This window comes from Panthera leo, chromosome A3 (genome assembly GCF_018350215.1).
Source record: "Panthera leo isolate Ple1 chromosome A3, P.leo_Ple1_pat1.1, whole genome shotgun sequence".
In the NCBI taxonomy this organism is placed as follows: Eukaryota; Metazoa; Chordata; class Mammalia; order Carnivora; family Felidae; genus Panthera; species Panthera leo.
The window spans coordinates 928,397-942,950 of record NC_056681.1 but is presented as its reverse complement, the minus strand read 5'-3'; the positions used below and the strand labels follow the sequence as shown (position 1 = coordinate 942,950).

The 14,554-nt window shown below is 68.1% G+C and overlaps 1 protein-coding gene across 1 annotated transcript in view; it reads left to right on the top strand.

Annotated features, from left to right (window-relative positions):
- The window catches only part of COL20A1 (collagen type XX alpha 1 chain), a 31,444-nt gene that overhangs the window by 10,381 nt on the left and 6,509 nt on the right, over nucleotides 1–14,554 (top strand). Inside the window, exons 8-24 of the mRNA XM_042930055.1 lie at nucleotides 273–437; nucleotides 1,186–1,344; nucleotides 1,609–1,781; nucleotides 2,140–2,269; nucleotides 3,023–3,168; nucleotides 3,277–3,400; nucleotides 3,574–3,713; nucleotides 4,218–4,347; nucleotides 4,789–4,931; nucleotides 5,096–5,228; nucleotides 5,590–5,732; nucleotides 5,920–6,049; nucleotides 10,503–10,538; nucleotides 11,461–11,599; nucleotides 13,439–13,581; nucleotides 13,811–13,920; nucleotides 14,327–14,485. Coding sequence (XP_042785989.1) covers nucleotides 273–437; nucleotides 1,186–1,344; nucleotides 1,609–1,781; nucleotides 2,140–2,269; nucleotides 3,023–3,168; nucleotides 3,277–3,400; nucleotides 3,574–3,713; nucleotides 4,218–4,347; nucleotides 4,789–4,931; nucleotides 5,096–5,228; nucleotides 5,590–5,732; nucleotides 5,920–6,049; nucleotides 10,503–10,538; nucleotides 11,461–11,599; nucleotides 13,439–13,581; nucleotides 13,811–13,920; nucleotides 14,327–14,485 — 2,303 coding nt within the window. The remainder of the gene's footprint in view (nucleotides 1–272; nucleotides 438–1,185; nucleotides 1,345–1,608; nucleotides 1,782–2,139; nucleotides 2,270–3,022; nucleotides 3,169–3,276; nucleotides 3,401–3,573; nucleotides 3,714–4,217; nucleotides 4,348–4,788; nucleotides 4,932–5,095; nucleotides 5,229–5,589; nucleotides 5,733–5,919; nucleotides 6,050–10,502; nucleotides 10,539–11,460; nucleotides 11,600–13,438; nucleotides 13,582–13,810; nucleotides 13,921–14,326; nucleotides 14,486–14,554) is intronic.

Here is a 14,554-nt window from a genome sequence, read left to right as displayed (position 1 = left end):
GCCTGAGTCACATCTTTGTAAAAAGCAAATCTCTCCTTGCTGACCTTTGATGAAAACGGGGGTTGCCGTCTCCCACGGGCAGACCCTGGGTCTCGCGGTGCTTTGAGGGAAGGGGGTGGTCCCTGCCTCTGGGTGCCCCTCCCCCTGGAGGGGCCAGGACTGACTCAGCGGGCACCGTGCTGGGGTCAGCGGCCGGTGGGGTGGCCCCGGGCAGGGAGGGCACCGGGAGGGGCACCCGGGGCCGCGTGCCCTTTACCACCGCTGTGCCCAAGGCCTGGCCCTGTCACACGTGCTGGAGCAGAACCTGCGGCCGGGGGCGGGGTCCCGTCCAGAGGCGGCCACGGCGGTGATTCTGGTGACGGACGGCAAGTCCCAAGATGATGCCCGTGCCGCTGGCCGTGCCCTCAAGGACCTGGGTGTTGACATCTTTGCTGTGGGTGAGTGGCCCCTGGCCCCCCACCGGGGTTCTCGCGGCGTGGCAGCCCCGGCCGCAGGGTCCGTTTGCACCCCTACTTGTCCACCCGGGCTGGAGGTCTCGTGGCGCCCGTGCCACAGGGAGGACGGTCCCTGCTCGAGGAGCTGCGCGCCCGTGGGCGCTCAAGGGGGCGCGCAGACATGGGGCTCCCGGTTTGCACACCCCGTGTGCACCTGCCCCACTGTGTGTGCTCCGTGCTCTGGGCTCCACGGGCGCCCAGCACCCCCAGCGACCTTGTTCTGCTCGCGCCATGGGTCAGTTATCACCTCTGTCCCTCGAGAAAGGAACTGCGGGTGTGGGGGGCTCCTGGGGGCAGTGGGCCTCCTTGGTGCCCCAGCCCCCCTCGTGCAGGTGTGTCCCAGGCCCCGGGTTCACGGGAAAGTCTGGGGGTTTGTGGGCCTCTGAGGAAAGCACGCTGGCCTCCCTCCCGGCCCCAGACCCCATAGAGACCCAGGCAAGCAGGGCACAGCCCGCAAGGGGCCTTCGGGGGTCCAGCCCCACCCGCAGCAGCGCCCAGCTGCAGTCTCTCGGGGGGGCCTGGCAGGTGACCCGGCTCTGGGGCCCGCAGGATCTTGGGTACGGGGCTTGGGAAGGCCCCTCGAACTGCGGGGCGACTCAGGCGAGGGGCCCGGCGGTCTCGGCTGTAAGACGGGGCAACGGCGCCTGGTGGGCGGGGCCGGGGCGTCCTCACCGCCGTACCCTGTGACCAGGCGTGAAGAACGCGGACGAGGCCGAGTTACAGCTCCTGGCGTCCCGGCCGCTGGACATCACCGTCCACAATGTGCAGGACTTTCCCCAGCTGGGCACCTTGGCCGGCTTGCTCAGCCGCCTCATCTGCCAGAAGGTCCAGGGCAGGAGCAGGGCCCCGGGTGAGTGGCGGGTGGCGGTGGCAGGGCAGGGCCCCCTTAGCTGGCTGCAGCCCTGCCCGGCCCTGCCGCCCGCTTCGAGCAAAGGGGCAGGGCGGTTGCGGGTACGCCCTGCACTCCCTCTCTCCTCGGGTCTCGGGGCTCTGAGGGTGTCTGCAGCCAGGACGACACCTGCCCCTCCCGGAAGCGCCTGCCAGGGAGGGCAGGGGGAGCCGGTAACACAGGCTGCCCGCTGGGCTGTTGGCCACTCTCCCCCCTGTCCCACAGTTACATCGACAGCGGGCAGCCCCTCCTCCCCGGACACCCTCTTCACTCCCACCAGCCTGGTCGTGACCCAGGTGACCTCCTCCAGCGTCCACCTGTCCTGGACTCCAGCCCCCCAGCTGCCCCTCAAGTATCGGATCGTGTGGCAGCCTTCCAGGGGTGGCGCCCCCAGGGAGGTGAGACGTGGCTCCAGTCAGGGCCACACGTGACACGGCCATCACGGAGAGAGCGTGGCAAGGGTGGTCCCGCCAGACCTGCGGCGGCCACGGGGCCGGAGCCCCGAGGACAGGCTCGGGCGGCCAGGGGCAGAAGGTGGAGCGCGTGGGGTGCTCTGATGGCCGCCGGGGCCGGGGGTGCCGCCACGTGGGAAGCAAGGACTGACCACAGCCCCCACCGGAGCTGACTGTCTCCCTGCCCTGCACCCGCTGCACCCCCTACACCCGCCCCCTGCGTGCGCCCCCTGCGCCTACCCCCTGTGCCCCCTGCGCCCGCCCCCTGCGCCCACTCCCGGCTCCACTGAGACTCCTGTTGTAGGTTGTGGTGGAGGGGCCCGCCTCGTCCACGGAGCTTCACAACCTGACGGCCGGCACGCAGTACTTGGTGTCTGTGCTCCCTGTCCTCCGGGCTGGGTTCGGAGAGGGCCTGAGGCGCCTCGTGACCACAGGTGGGTGGGGTGGAGCCGGCCGGGCTTGGGGTTCAGGGGCTACCCTGCCTGCAGCCTCCCCTTGGAGCCTCATACCAGCAAGGGCGATGCCGCGGGCAGGCCCGGCCTCGGCCCAGTCTCTGGGCCTCTCTGACCCTCAGTGTCTTCTTCTGAGCTGCCCAAACCTTTTACGGAGCTCCCGTCCTACCTGGCCGGCCATGAGCCCCCTTTAACAGCTTTATTGGGAAACGAATCACATGTCGTGCAACTCCCAAGTGTGAGACTCCTCGGTTGTTGGTCTGGCCCCTGAGGGTCACCACAGTCCACTGTAGTGCGTTGTCCTCACCTGCAAGAAGCTGTGTGCCCCTGGCTGTTGCCCCCAGTCCCCCAGCTCCTGGTGACTCCAGTCTGCTTTCTGCCTCCGTGGATTGGCCATTTCTGGACCTTCTGTGTAGGTGGGACCATTCAGCGCAGGGCGTCTTTAAGGGGTTGCTAACCTAGGGGCCCTGGCCTCCCCACCCTCAGGGCAGGTAGCCTTAAACAGAAACCCACAAGGCGGCTGTGATTCCCCAGAGCTGTGAGCTGGAGACTCGGCCCAAAGTGAAAAGTGGGGACAGACAGAATGGTCTGTGGGCCTTTCTTCCCACCTGCCTCCAGCGGCCCCGTCGCAAGGTCTGCGCTGACCCAGCCCCGCGGGTATTCTAGCGAGGGGCCTCCTTTTCGCGTGCGCGCTTCCTGGAAAGTGCTGCTCTCTTCCTTTCTGCCTTCCCCCAGCGCCTCTGCCTCCGCCCCAGGCGCTGGCCCTGGCCGCAGTGACACCCAGGACCATCCGCCTCACCTGGCAGCCGTCGGCCGGGGCCACACGGTACCTGGTGCGGTGCCTGTCGGCCTCCGCCAAGGGCCAAGAGGAGGGGAGAGAGGTTCGAGGCCAGCCGGAAGGGGAGGCGGAGGAGGGTGCCCGGGGCTGGGGGCAGGTGGGGTGGGGAGGGTGGCGGGCAGGGGCCAACATGAGCGCCACGTCCCCGCAGGTGCGGGTGGGGCAGCCCGAGGTGCTGCTGGACGGCCTGGAGCCCGGCAGGGACTATGATGTCTGGGTACAGAGCCTGCGAGGGGCCGAGGCCAGCGAGGCTCGGGGCATCCGTGCCAGGACCTGTGAGTGCCCGCCCACCGGGCAAATGCCCCACTCTGGCTCCCCCCAGCCTTCCACCAGTGGGGGACCGCAGACCCCTCTGGTGGCCCCAGCAGCCCTAGCCCCTGCCCACCCACCCCCATACACTTGGGGACAGGGTGCTGGCTGGTCCCTGAAGCCTCGACGCGCTCTGCAGCCACCCTCGTGCCCCCCGGACACCTCAGCTTCTCAGATGTCAGTCACGACTCAGCCCGTGTTTCCTGGGAGGGCGTCTCGAAGCCCGTGCGCCTGTTCAGGATCAGCTTTGCCTCCAGTGACGGCAGCCATTCAGGGGAGGTGAGAGCAGCACCTGCCCAGGGGCCCTTGGGGGGCGTGGTGTCCAGCGGGAATGAGGTGAACAGGGTGGGGGGGGACCCAGCACCCTCAGCACCTCCACCCCCACATTCACAGTTGTTGGGTGTTGGCTGGGCCCCCGGGCGCCAGCCTTGGCCTGCTGCGGAGCGTCACGGACCATGTCCACCTGGGGGCCAGTCCGCAGGGGTGGGAGGAGACCGGTGGGAGGCCGGGAATTGGACCCATACACCTAAATGACACGCGTGACGAGGTGTGCAGGGTTCGTGCTGTCCTGACAGGCTGGCTGGACTCTCTACGGGTGGGGGGGCAGAGGGGGGGAGGCCCCGGGAGGCCCCACGTGTGCTGGGCTCCCCGCTCCCAGTGCACACTCACTCCCCCACTCGGGGCCGTCGCGGGCCGTCCCCCTGGCGGGTCCCAGGCCGGGGTCTCCTCCCTGGCGGGGGCAGTTGGCTCCAGGCCTCCACCCACGTGCCTGCCGGCTCACAGGTGGAGGCTCCCGGCAACGCCACCTCGGCCACCGTGGGCCCTCTGTCCTCCTCCACTGCATATTCTGTCCTCGTCACCTGCCTCTACCCCGGGGGCAGTTCTTCCGTGCTGACCGGCCGCCTGACTACGCGTGAGTGGGCTGCGGTTGCCCGGGGCCCCCAGGCCGCTCCACACCTCCACCCGACGGATGGTTCACAGCAACACATAGCTGCCCTGCGCAGTGCTGAGCCGGGGGCACACGTGCCTGGACAGGTGTGACGATGGGGTGTAGGGCCCGCGAGGGCACGACCCCGGGCACCTCTAGAACCAGGGCTTGTGCCCAGCCTGCCGGGTCCTGGGCAAAGGGGGAAAATGTGGGCATGGCTGCTGGGTGGGGTCTGGGGATCCCCTCTGCCCCCCATGGGGCAGTCACCCCCAAGCGTGGTCCTGCATCGGTGAAATCTCCTTCCCGGGTGCGTTAGGATGTTTCTGATGAGTCTTGAGGGGCAGGGGTGCGGAGGCCACCTCCTCACAGCATCCGCTTCTCCAGGCCCCGTCCCCCCAGCCTCAGTCTCCCCGCCCCGTCTTCCAGGGAAAGTCCCCAGCCCGAGCCAGCTCTCGGTGACAGAGCTCCCTGGGGACGAGGTTCGACTGGAGTGGACGGCCGCAGCGGCTTCCGGCGTCCTTGTGTACCAGATCAAGTGGACGCCCCTGGGAGACGGGAAGGCCCACGAGGTGTGGGCTGGGGAGAGGAGGACCATCTCCCAAAGCCGGGCTCCGGGAGGGCTCAGACCCTCGTGCTTCGTCCCGGGGACGGCTGCCTGCCCGCGGCCTGTGAGCCGAGCCCCAGGGAGAGGACACCTCTTCGCGGGGCGGACGCCTGTCCCTCCTCTCCACAGATCTCTGTCCCAGGGCACCGGGACGTGGCAGTCCTGCCTGGCCTGCGGAGCCACTTGGAGTACGAGATCACCATCCTGGCCTACTACAGGGACGGGGCCCGCAGTGACCCGGTGTCCCTCCGCTACACCCCCCGTAGGTGACCGCCCAGAGGGACCCCGGACCCTCCCAGCTCCAGGGGCCCAGGGCCTTGAGCTCCAGAGCCATTGACAGGCAGCTCCCTGAGTCCCCAACCCTCTGGCCTGACCACTTGGGTCCACGGGTTCCCCCCTGAGCCCTCCAGGCAGGTGTTCAGGGGCAGCCGAAGTTTCGGGTTACCTGGTATGACAGAGTGCTCAGGACTATCCTGGAGCTGACCCGGTGCCCAGTGGTCCCGTCTGCGCCGCAGGACGTGGTGGGAGGGTGGGGGCGGGGGGAGCAGGGACAGACCCCCGCGGGGCATGCCGGCCACCCTCCAGGCCCGGCCTGAGCCCCCAGGGTGGCGCCTGCCTCACAGCGCACCGGAGCCCGCCCTCTGACCTGGCCCTGGCGTCCAAGTCACCCGACAGCCTGCAAGTCAGCTGGACCCCTCCGAGCGGCCACGTCCTCCACTACCGGCTCACCTACGTGCCAGCCTCAGGCTCGGGGCCCGAGAAGTCGGTGGGTCTCGGCCCCGCAGGGAGGCCACGGCCCATCGAGCGCCCCCGGGTCCCGGGGGAGACACAGCCGCCCTGTGTGTTGAGGGCGGTCGCCCCTCTGTGACGGATGCAGACAAGCGAGAGCAGAGACGCTCCAGAGGAGGCGGCTTAGGTGACCGTGTCCCCCCCGCCCTCCCCCCCCCCCCCAGATCTCTGTTCCAGGACTCAGCAATCACGTGACGCTCCCCAACCTGCTGGCGGCCAGCAAGTACAGGGTCCTGGTCTCCGCGGTCTATGGAGCGGGAGAGAGCAGGCCTGTGTCTGCCATAGGCCACACGGGTGAGTGGGCACCGAGACCCCCAGGCCCCAGCCAGGCCCCCGACCCTCACACCCAGCCAGGCCCCAGCCAGGACCGCAGATCCAGCCAGGCCCCAGCCAGGCCCCGACCCTCACACCCAGCCAGGCCCCAGCCAGGCCCCAGACCCAGCCAGGCCCCCAACCCTCACACCCAGCCAGGCCCCAGCCAGGCCCCAGACCCTCACACCCAGCCAGGCCTCAGCCAGGCCCCAGACCCTCACACCCAGCCAGGCCCCAGCCAGGCTCATGACCCTCACACCCAGCCAGGCCCCAGCCAGGACCCCAGACCCAGCCAGGCCCCAGCTAGGACCCCAGACCCAGCCAGGCCCCAGACCCAGCCGGGCCCTAGACCCAGCTAGGCCCCAGCCAGGCCCCAGACCCAGCCAGGCCCCAGCCAGGCCCCAGACCCTCACACCCAGCCAGGCCCCAGCCAGGCTCATGACCCTCACACCCAGCCAGGCCCAGCCAGGACCCCAGACCCAGCCAGGCCTCAGCCAGGCCCCAGACCCTCACATCCAGCCAGGCCCCAGCCAGGACCCCAGACCCAGCCAGGCCTCAGCCAGGTCCCAGACCCTCACACCCAGCCAGGCCCCAGCCAGGCCCCAGACCCTCACACCCAGCCAGGCCTCAGCCAGGCCCCAGACCCTCACACCCAGCCAGGCCCCAGCCAGGACCCCAGACCCAGCCAGGCCCCAGACCCAGCCAGGCCCCAGACCCAGCCAGGCCCTAGACCCAGCTAGGCCCCAGCCAGGCCCCAGACCCAGCCAGGCCCCAGCCAGGCCCCAGACCCTCACACCCAGCCAGGCCCCAGCCAGGCCCCAGACCCTCACACCCAGCCAGGCCTCAGCCAGGCCCCAGACCCTCACACCCAGCCAGGCCCCAGCCAGGACCCCAGACCCAGCCAGGCCCCAGACCCAGCCAGGCCCCCAACCCTCACACCCAGCCAGGCCCCAGCCAGGCCCCAGACCCTCACACCCAGCCAGGCCTCAGCCAGGCCCCAGACCCTCACACCCAGCCAGGCCCCAGCCAGGCTCATGACCCTCACACCCAGCCAGGCCCCAGCCAGGACCCCAGACCCAGCCAGGCCCCAGCTAGGACCCCAGACCCAGCCAGGCCCCAGACCCAGCCAGGCCCTAGACCCAGCTAGGCCCCAGCCAGGCCCCAGACCCAGCCAGGCCCCAGCCAGGCCCCAGACCCTCACACCCAGCCAGGCCCCAGCCAGGCTCATGACCCTCACACCCAGCCAGGCCCAGCCAGGACCCCAGACCCAGCCAGGCCTCAGCCAGGCCCCAGACCCTCACATCCAGCCAGGCCCCAGCCAGGACCCCAGACCCAGCCAGGCCTCAGCCAGGTCCCAGACCCTCACACCCAGCCAGGCCCCAGCCAGGCCCCAGACCCTCACACCCAGCCAGGCCTCAGCCAGGCCCCAGACCCTCACACCCAGCCAGGCCCCAGCCAGGACCCCAGACCCAGCCAGGCCCCAGACCCAGCCAGGCCCCAGACCCAGCCAGGCCCTAGACCCAGCTAGGCCCCAGCCAGGCCCCAGACCCAGCCAGGCCTCAGCCAGGCCCCAGACCCTCACACCCAGCCAGGCCCCAGCCAGGCCCCAGACCCTCACACCCAGCCAGGCCGCAGCCAGGCCCCAGACCCTCACACCCAGCCAGGCCCCAGCCAGGACCCCAGACCCAGCCAGGCCCCAGACCCAGCCAGGCCCTAGACCCAGCTAGGCCCCAGCCAGGCCCCAGACCCAGCCAGGCCCCAGCCAGGCCCCAGACCCTCACACCCAGCCAGGCCCCAGCCAGGCCCCAGACCCTCACACCCAGCCAGGCCCCAGCCAGGCTCATGACCCTCACACCCAGCCAGGCCCAGCCAGGACCCCAGACCCAGCCAGGCCTCAGCCAGGCCCCAGACCCTCACACCCAGCCAGGCCTCAGCCAGGCCCCAGACCCTCACACCCAGCCAGGCCCCAGCCAGGCTCATGACCCTCACACCCAGCCAGGCCCAGCCAGGACCCCAGACCCAGCCAGGCCTCAGCCAGGCCCCAGACCCTCACACCCAGCCAGGCCCCAGCCAGGCCCCAGACCCTCACACCCAGCCAGGCCCCAGCCAGGCTCATGACCCTCACACCCAGCCAGGCCCAGCCAGGACCCCAGACCCAGCCAGGCCTCAGCCAGGCCCCAGACCCTCACACCCAGCCAGGCCCCAGCCAGGCTCATGACCCTCACACCCAGCCAGGCCCCAGTCAGGACCCCAGACCCAGCCAGGCCCCAGCCAGGACCCCAGACCAAGCTAGGCCCCAGCCAGGACCCCAGACCCAGCCAGGCCCCAGCCAGGACCCCAGACCCAGCCAGGCCCCAGCCAGGACCCCAGACCCAGCCAGGCCTCAGCCAGGCCCCCGACCCTCACACCCAGCCAAGCCCAGCCAAGACCCCAGACCCAGCCAGGCCTCAGCCAGGTCCCAGACCCTCACACCCAGCCAGGCCCCAGCCAAGACCCCCAGGCCCCAGCCAGGCCCCCGACCCTCACACCCAGCCAGGCCCCAGCCAGGACCCCAGACCCAGCCAGGCCGCAGCCAGCACCCCAGACCCAGCCAGGCCCCAGACACAGCCAGGCCCCAGCCAGGCCCCAGACCCAGCCAGGCCTCAGCCAGGCCCCAGACCCTCACACCCAGCCAGGCCTCAGCCAGGCCCCAGACCCTCACACCCAGCCAGGCCTCAGCCAGGCCCCCGACCCTCACACCCAGCCAGGCCCCAGCCAGGACCCCAGACCCAGCCAGGCCGCAGCCAGCACCCCAGACCCAGCCAGGCCCCAGACCCAGCCAGGCCCCAGCCAGGCCCCAGACCCAGCCAGGCCTCAGCCAGGCCCCAGACCCTCACACCCAGCCAGGCCTCAGCCAGGCCCCAGACCCTCACACCCAGCCAGGCCTCAGCCAGGCCCCAGACCCTCACACCCAGCCAGGCTCAGCCAGGACCCCAGACCCAGCCAGGCCTCAGCCAGGCCCCAGACCCTCACATCCAGCCAGGCCCCAGCCAGGACCCCAGACCCAGCCAGGCCCCAGCCAGGACCCCAGACCCAGCCAGGCCCCAGCCAGGACCCCAGACCCAGCCAGGCCCCAGCCAGGACCCCAGACCCAGCCAGGCCCCAGCCAGGACCCCAGACCCAGCCAGGCCTCAGCCAGGCCCCTGACCCTCACACCCAGCCAGGCCCCAGCCAAGACCCCAGACCCAGCCCGGCCTCAGCCAGGCCCCAGACCCTCACACCCAGCCAGGCCCCAGCCAAGCCCCAGACCCTCACACCCAGCCAGGCCCCTGGGAGCCTAGAACCCGTGGGCCTCCTTACTGGAGTCCTGCCCCAGGCTGTGCCGAGCACTGCCCAACTACCAGAAGGGCAATCAGGGTTCTCATGGAACCTGTTCCCATTGGACAGCGCAAACACCAACCCAGGGGTTAGGACCATGCTGGTGAATGCAATGCATGCAGGCTGATGTGGCTGGGGGCTCCTGGTTGGAACCTTGCCAGCAATGCTCAAAGCTGGGGAACGGGCTCATAATTCTCCCATCTCTGCGTCTGGGGGTGCCAGGCGGGAGTCCCGTCCAGCCCGGCGGGAGTCCCGGGCAAGCTGGCTGTACCTCACAGACAGGGCAGGCGAGGGGCCCGGGCTGGCCTCCCTCGACGCACGGAGTACAGGGATGTGGCCTCAGTCGGCCCTGGGGGATGGCCACCCACAGGCAGGACCAGCTGAGGACACCGGGTCACACACTGCAGAGCAGAGGGCCCACTGAGGCCACTGAGCTGGGCCACTCCAGTCTCCCTCTGTGTCCCCCCCGTAGGGCCATCTAGTTTTGGCTTGAATGCCTCTGGGGATGGGGGTCTCCCTACTCAGTGGTGCCTTTACTGGCTCATGAACAACTTCTAAGCACCCACTGTGCCCCTGGCAGCGGAGGAAGCCTGCACAGCCAAGGACCTGGCCGGTGTGTCCCCGGGTCGGCGTGTCCCCAGGTCGAGGTGTCCCCAGGTTGGCATGACCCCAGGTTGGCATGTCCCCCAGTCGAGGTGTCCCCAGGTCGGCATGACCCCAGGTCGGCATGTCCCCAGGTCAGCCTGTCCCCAGGTTGGCATGTCCCCCAGTCGAGGTGTCCCCAGGTCGGTGTGTCCGTCTCCTTGGCCCTGCCACCTGGGGCACATCGGGTGGCCAGTACCCTCAGGGTTCGGTGCCCAGTGGGAGCGCCCCTGGGTGCGTGCTGTCTTGCAGGGGGTGGAAGTGAGGTCCCCGAGGGAGCGGGACATCATGTCCATCCTACCCTGAGGCGTGGAGACCGCAGGCTGAAGACCAGCATCTCCAGGGCATCTGCGGACTTCAGGGCAGGGCGCTCCCCAGGTGGGGCGGGGCCTCGTGCCAGCCTGGCCCTGACCGACTCCTTGTTGCCTCCCAGCAGCCTGCCCTGCCCTCAGCCCAGATGGCTCCCTCTCAGGTAGGCCTGCCCTTGTGTGACAGCTGACCCTCCGCACCCCCCACCTGTCCCCCCCTCCTCTCACAACCGTCTGAGGAGGGTGGCCTGGGACCCCACCCGCCACAAAGGGGCAGTGACAAGAAACAAGGTCCTGTGGTCGTCGGAGGCCCCAGTCTCACCTGCGCAGGGGAGAGTGGGGATGAGGCTGGCCAGAGCTTTCTTCCTGCCTCACCGTCGGGGTTGCTGAGGCATGTCCACGGTCACAGCTGGGACACGGCAGGGCAGACGAAGCCCTGGGTCCTGTGTGGCCTCCTCGAGCCTCTCTGCTGACTCGAGCCGGGTGAGGGGCCGAGCACGGGGCTCACACAGCGTCTTCAGTGCTTCGTGGGTCTGAGACGCTCCCAGACGCGGGGCCGACGTGAGAGCCGCCCGTGGTCAGGCACACACGTGCAGAGCGGGGGCGGTGGAGGCCTGTGTCTCCAGGGCCGAGCGTCCCTCGGGGGCCACCGTGAGCTGCGAGGCGGCGCCACTCCTGGCAGGGAGCTGAGGCTTCTCCGTCCTGCTCCCGCTCCTGCCCCAGGCCTGTGGCCGCGCTGAGCATGCAGCAAATAAGATTTCCCCTTCACTTTGTGCCCTTAGCATCACAGAAGGTGCAGACGCTGGGAGCCCGCCGGGCCGGGGCGGGCGGTGTGACCCACCCGTGTGCACCCTCGCCTCTGCCGGGAGGTCGGGGGCTGTGCACCAGAGGGGGAGGCCAGCGGGCGGGCACCCCGAGTACGCGTCCACCTGTGGGCCCCCTGATCACCTTCCTCCCGTCGATGGGCGTCCTGTCTTTGCGTCTCCCCTCCTCTCCCCTGACTCCTGCTGCCTTCTCTTTGCGTCCTGCCCCTCCGGCCCTCACCTTTCGTCTCTGATCGTCCCCTGGTGTTGCTTCCTGTCCCAGGCTTTGACCTCATGGCGGCCTTTGGTCTGGTGGAAAAGGAGTATGCGTCTATCCGCGGCGTCGCCATGGAGCCCTCGGCATTCGGCCGCGCCAGGACCTTCACACTCTTCAAGGATGCCCAGCTGACGCGCCGGGCCAGGTGGGAGGACAGGGGACAGACCGCGGCCCGAGATGGGGGGCAGCTGCACAGTGGGGGTGGGTCCTGGGGAGGTCCTGCCGCTCGGTCCCCCGGAGCCAACCAGGCGGACGTCCCCCCCCCCCAACCCCGGCGAGCAGCGTTTTCCAACTGAACAAATCTTGCATGGGTGGAATGAGGCCACGAGTGGGTCCTGTTCCGTGTGGCCCAGGCATCCATCAGACTTGCAGACTTCCGCACAGTGGCCCCCATTTGTCTCCTTGGGAAGCCCTGCCTCCCGTGTGGGCTCCAGGCAGGCAGATGCCTGGTTTTAGCGAGCGGCTGCTATGTGAGCACGAAAACGGCCGCGTGATTCCTGACGTCTAACAGCCGCCCTCCCCTGCTTGTGGAGAGATCTTGAATCAAAATCGCAACTGTGACACACACAGCAAAGCCTCTTCTTAAGTTAGAATGTTGTAAATTGTCAACGCAGTCGTATGCTTTGTAATGGAAATTTGAAAAATACAAAATAGATAATTTTGCAAAACTCGGCCAACGCTGCTAAGATTCAGGACTTTCTCCCCAGTCCAGCGGGCACAGCAGGTGCAGCAGGCACGGCCGCGGCCTCACCCCTGAACTCATGGCTTCCCTGTGCCACCCAGGCCCCGATCTGTTCCTGTGTTAACTTCTCCTTTAGGCGGCATACGGGTTTCACGTTTGTGGGGGTGGCTGAAGCCTGGCTTTTCCTCCCGTCCAAGCTCTAATGTGGGGCTCGAGCCCGAGGCTTGCGCTCCGACTCTCAGAGCAAACCCTACCTGGATGCCACCACCGTTGTTAATCACTGTGGGGGCAGCTCTCCTGTGATTTACCCCTTTTCTGCAAATGACAGCCTTGTCCCAGGGCCCTCACGCTGGGCGCTTCATGTTTGTCTGCCCTCTGGAGCTCACAGCCCAAGAGGTGGGGGCAGATGTTTCTGCTGGGGTGGCCCCCACTCCAGATGTGATCATCCACCCCAGGTGAGGTCGCCCAGCACAGGTGCCCCCCGCCCACATGATAGCTGCCACAAATGGGGCTCTGGGCTCCTAAGAGTAGAAAGGGTCCCTCCCTGTAATGGGATCGGGAAGACTCCCCAAGAAAGTGGCAAACAAGTAAGGGCAGGGAGACAATGGGGAAAGGAAGCGCACTCAGGAAGAAGGAACAGCCTGTGCCAAGGCCCTGGGGTCAGTTTACTTAAAGAACCACAGAAATGGGCAGGGCTGGGTCTTTTGGGCTCTTTGTTATCCCAAGAGCAAATGAAGGGCAAAGAACAAGGCTGGAGGTCTCTAGGAACAGTTTCACTGGGTGATCACACCCTGTTCCCTGCCCTCCCCAGCCCTCAGCATGCCCTGGGAGCCCCAGCACTGGCACAGAACCCCTCTGAGCACTCCCCTCCCAACAAGCTCAGGTCAGTGGGAGCGACTCCTGAGGGCAGGGCTGCCTGTGGGTTCCTGACCCCAGGGATCGGGCCCAGAGACCCTCCTGCTGAACCTCCTTGACCTGCCTCCTCTCCATCCATGCAGAGGCCCTGGAGAATGGGGTCTTGGCGGACCCTGCCCAGGATTGTCGTGAACACTGGCTGTGGCAGGGCCTTCCATCCCGGCCAGGCCTCAGGGCGCAGGGGGCTGTGGGCTGCGTCCTCAGGGCCCATCTTGTTGAGCCCCCACCAGCCCAGGGGCACTTCTGTCCCTTGTATACCCCTTGTTACTGTTGGGGATTGGAGACAGGAGGGGCCCAGCGCCGTCACAGAACCCTCTCTGCAGTCTCTGCATGGCGGGACCCCGTCTCCTCCCAGGCCTGCAGCGGCCCCCGCCTGTGTCCCAACAGTGACGTCCACCTGGCCGCCCTCCCACCGGAACACACGGTTGTCTTCCTCCTGCGTCTGCTGCCCGAGACACCCCGCGAGACCTTTGCACTGTGGCAGATGACGGCCGAGCACTCCCAGCCCGTCCTGGGGGTCTTGCTGGATGGTCAGCCCAGAGGCAGGGCGGTGGGGCCAGGGCTGTGGGTCCTGAGAAACCCTGCCTCCAGGCCAGGCCGGGGCCGCCATCACCGGGAGGCAGGAGTCCCAAACAGGGGCCATGTCTGTAGCTCGGGTCCCCGAGGCTTGGGGTGCATTTGACTTTGCACGCTGCCCTGTCGTGGGGCTGTCCTGTTCTGTTTGGGGGGTCTCACATGTCCCTCACCCCTCCCCTGCAGCCGGCAGGAAGTCTCTGACCTACTTCAACCACGACCCCAGGGCCACCTTGCAAGAGGTCACCTTTGACCTGCCCGAAGTGAGGAGGATATTCTTTGGAAGCTTCCACAAGGTCCTGGAAGGTTCCCGAAAGACTGAAGTGCACTTCCTCTAAGACCATCTGCTGCCCCCCACTCCCTCCCACTTTCCTCTAAAGTCATCTTGTCCTGTCCAAGCCTCTGTCCCTCTGATCCCCTCTATGACAGATGTCTTAGTTTGGGTCAGAGAGCATCCCAACCCTTCCCCGGTCCCAGGAATCCCTGGGAGGGGTCTGCAACACGTGTAGTTTGCTCCATTATACAAAGGGGAAACTGAGGCCCAGTGAGGGGGTGTCCCATTCGACCCAGGATGGAGTCAGGATCCTGACCCCCAGGTAAATGGGCCCTTTCCTCCCCATCTGGCCTGGCCTTGTGGCCACAGATGGGTGCTCACCCCCGCCGGGGCTGCAGGGGGAACCCATGGTGGTGTCTCTCTGGCAGGTGCATGTGGCTGTGGGCCGCTCCAAGGTCAGGCTCTATGTGGACTGCCGGAAGGTGGCTGAGAGGCCCATGGGGGAGGCAGGCAGCCCACCTGTTACTGGCTTCGTCATGCTGGGACGGTTGGCCAAGGCCCGCGGGCCCCGGAGCAGTTCAGCCACGGTGAGCATGGGCTTCGTCCTGCTGCACCGGGCTGGAGGGGGCGCCCCAGAGCCCACAACCGTATCTGGC